General features: G+C 47.8%; 1 protein-coding gene across 1 annotated transcript in view; it reads left to right on the top strand.

The window, feature by feature from the left end:
• Nucleotides 1-875: 875 nt before the first annotated feature.
• EMWEY_00045490 (hypothetical protein, conserved) overlaps nt 876-1996 on the top strand; it is a gene marked incomplete at both ends in the record, with an annotated part of 4993 nt that continues 3872 nt past the window's right edge. Inside the window, 3 exons of the mRNA XM_013479121.1 lie at nt 876-1284; nt 1661-1747; nt 1976-1996. The exon at nt 1976-1996 is cut by the window's right edge and continues 56 nt beyond it. Coding sequence (XP_013334575.1) covers nt 876-1284; nt 1661-1747; nt 1976-1996 — 517 coding nt within the window. The remainder of the gene's footprint in view (nt 1285-1660; nt 1748-1975) is intronic.

Below are 1996 nucleotides of genomic sequence, written 5' to 3'. Positions count from 1 at the left end.
TCAGGTGTACGTACACCCCAATAAATATCTTCTTGCATGCATATTTATTTATTTATTTATTTATTTATTTATTTTATTAGTTAATATATAGATTATACACTGTAGGCAAGTTAAGGAGTCTTCATAACCCACCCACGGCAGCAGCAGAAGCTGCAGCAACAGCAACAGCAGCAGCAACCAGAGCAGCAGCAGCAGCAGCAGCAGCAGCAGCGTCACCCACACCCACACCAGCAGGAACGTATGTGGGAGATGCAGAGACAATAGCAGCAGCAGCAGCGTTGGGGGTAGCAGGAGGAGCAGCAGCAGGACAATCGACGGCAGCAGCAACTGCTGCTGCAGGACAATCGACACAAGAAACAGCAGCAACAGCAACAGCAGCAGCAGCAGCAGCAGCATGATGGACAATGGTTTGCCGCATGCAGCAGCAAATCCTTCCACACCGGTTAACTTCCTGGGGCTTCCGTGCCCTGTGCAGATCAGATCTGCATGCAGCAGCAGCAGCAGCTGCTGCTGCTGCAGCAAGCACAGTAGCAGCTAGGGGCGCAACAATAGCAGCAACAACAGCAGCAGCAGCACCAAGATCAGTTGTGTGCGCCCGCTGTCTGCTGCTCCGCAGCTGCGTAGACACCGCAGCTGCATGCGCCTCTCCCCACAGAGTCAGTCCACCAAGACCTACCTACAGTTACTGCAGCAGCAGCAACAGCAGCAGCAGCTGCAGCAGCAGCAGCAGTGGTTTTAGTAGGAGCAGCAGCTTTAGCAGATGCAGCATCAGGGGCATCAGCAGCATAAGCAGCAGCAGCAGCATAGGTAGCACCAGCAGCAGCAGCAGCACAAGCAGCAGCAGCATCCGTAGCAACATCCGCATCAGCAGGAGCATGAGCAGCAGCAGCAGCAGCAGCAGCAGCAACAGCAGCAGCAGCAACAGCAGACGCAGCAAGAGGTATGTAGATGACCTGGATGAAGTTGATTTATCATCCTTTTGTATTGAGTCTCTTTATTCTCCCTCTAATGCAGCAGCAGCAGCAGCAGCAGCAGCAGGAGCAGCACCAACAGCAGTAGCAGCAGCAGCAGCAGGAGGAGGAAAAGTGCTATCTCTTGATGAATCTGCAGCAGCAGCAGCAGCAGCAGCAACACTAAACAAACTTAAGAAGCTGCAGCAGCCGAAGGCCCCACGCCGTGGGCGTCGTTTTGCTGCTGCTGCTGCTGCTGCTGCAGCAGCAGCAGCAGACGAATCAGCAGCAGCAGCAGCAACAACAACAGCAGCAGCAACAGGAGAAGGAGGAGGTATAAGAGTATTATGTCCTGCTGCTGCAGTTGCTGCTGCAGTAAGAGCAGCAGCAAATAATATAAGAAATAATTATCTATGGAGGGGAATAACAAGAAAATTATCCTTAGTTGCTCCTTTGCTGCTTCCTTATCAGCTTGCTGCTGCTGTGCATGCAACTGCTAAGATACAGTAAACCCTAAACCCTAAACCCTAAACCCTAATTATCTTAATTACCCTATGTAGAAGGAAAAAAGGAAAAATATTAGGGTTTTTTGTCTTATATAGGGATATATACACATATATATACACATATATAAATAAATTCTAGGGTTTAGGGTTTAGGGTTTAGGGTTTAAGGTTTAGGGTTTAGGGTTTAGGGTTTAGGGTTTAAAGTTTGGTGTTACAGATATAGAGATATGCGGTTAGTGGAGGTTGTTGCTCCTCTTATCATTAAACAAATCGAAGAATTCTCTGTTAAAGGTACTAAACCCTAAACCCTAAACCCTAAACCCTAATATACCCTAAACCCTAAACCCTTTAAACCTCAAACCCTAAACCCTCATAACTGGGGTTTGGATTGCCTATCTAAACCCTTGATTCAATGCGGTGTATACTACACTCTCCTAAACCCTCACTGTTTAGGGTTTAGGGTTTAGGGTTTTAGGGTTTAGGGTTTAGGGTTTAGGGTTTAGGGTTTGTGTGTTTTAGATATTTCTCTTCTTCTTAATG

The sequence above is a fragment of the Eimeria maxima genome, genomic scaffold (genome assembly GCF_000499605.1).
Source record: "Eimeria maxima Weybridge genomic scaffold, Emw_scaff906, whole genome shotgun sequence".
In the NCBI taxonomy this organism is placed as follows: domain Eukaryota; phylum Apicomplexa; class Conoidasida; order Eucoccidiorida; family Eimeriidae; genus Eimeria; species Eimeria maxima.
The sequence above is the reverse complement of the archived record's forward strand: the minus strand, read 5'-3'. Positions and strand labels throughout refer to the sequence as shown.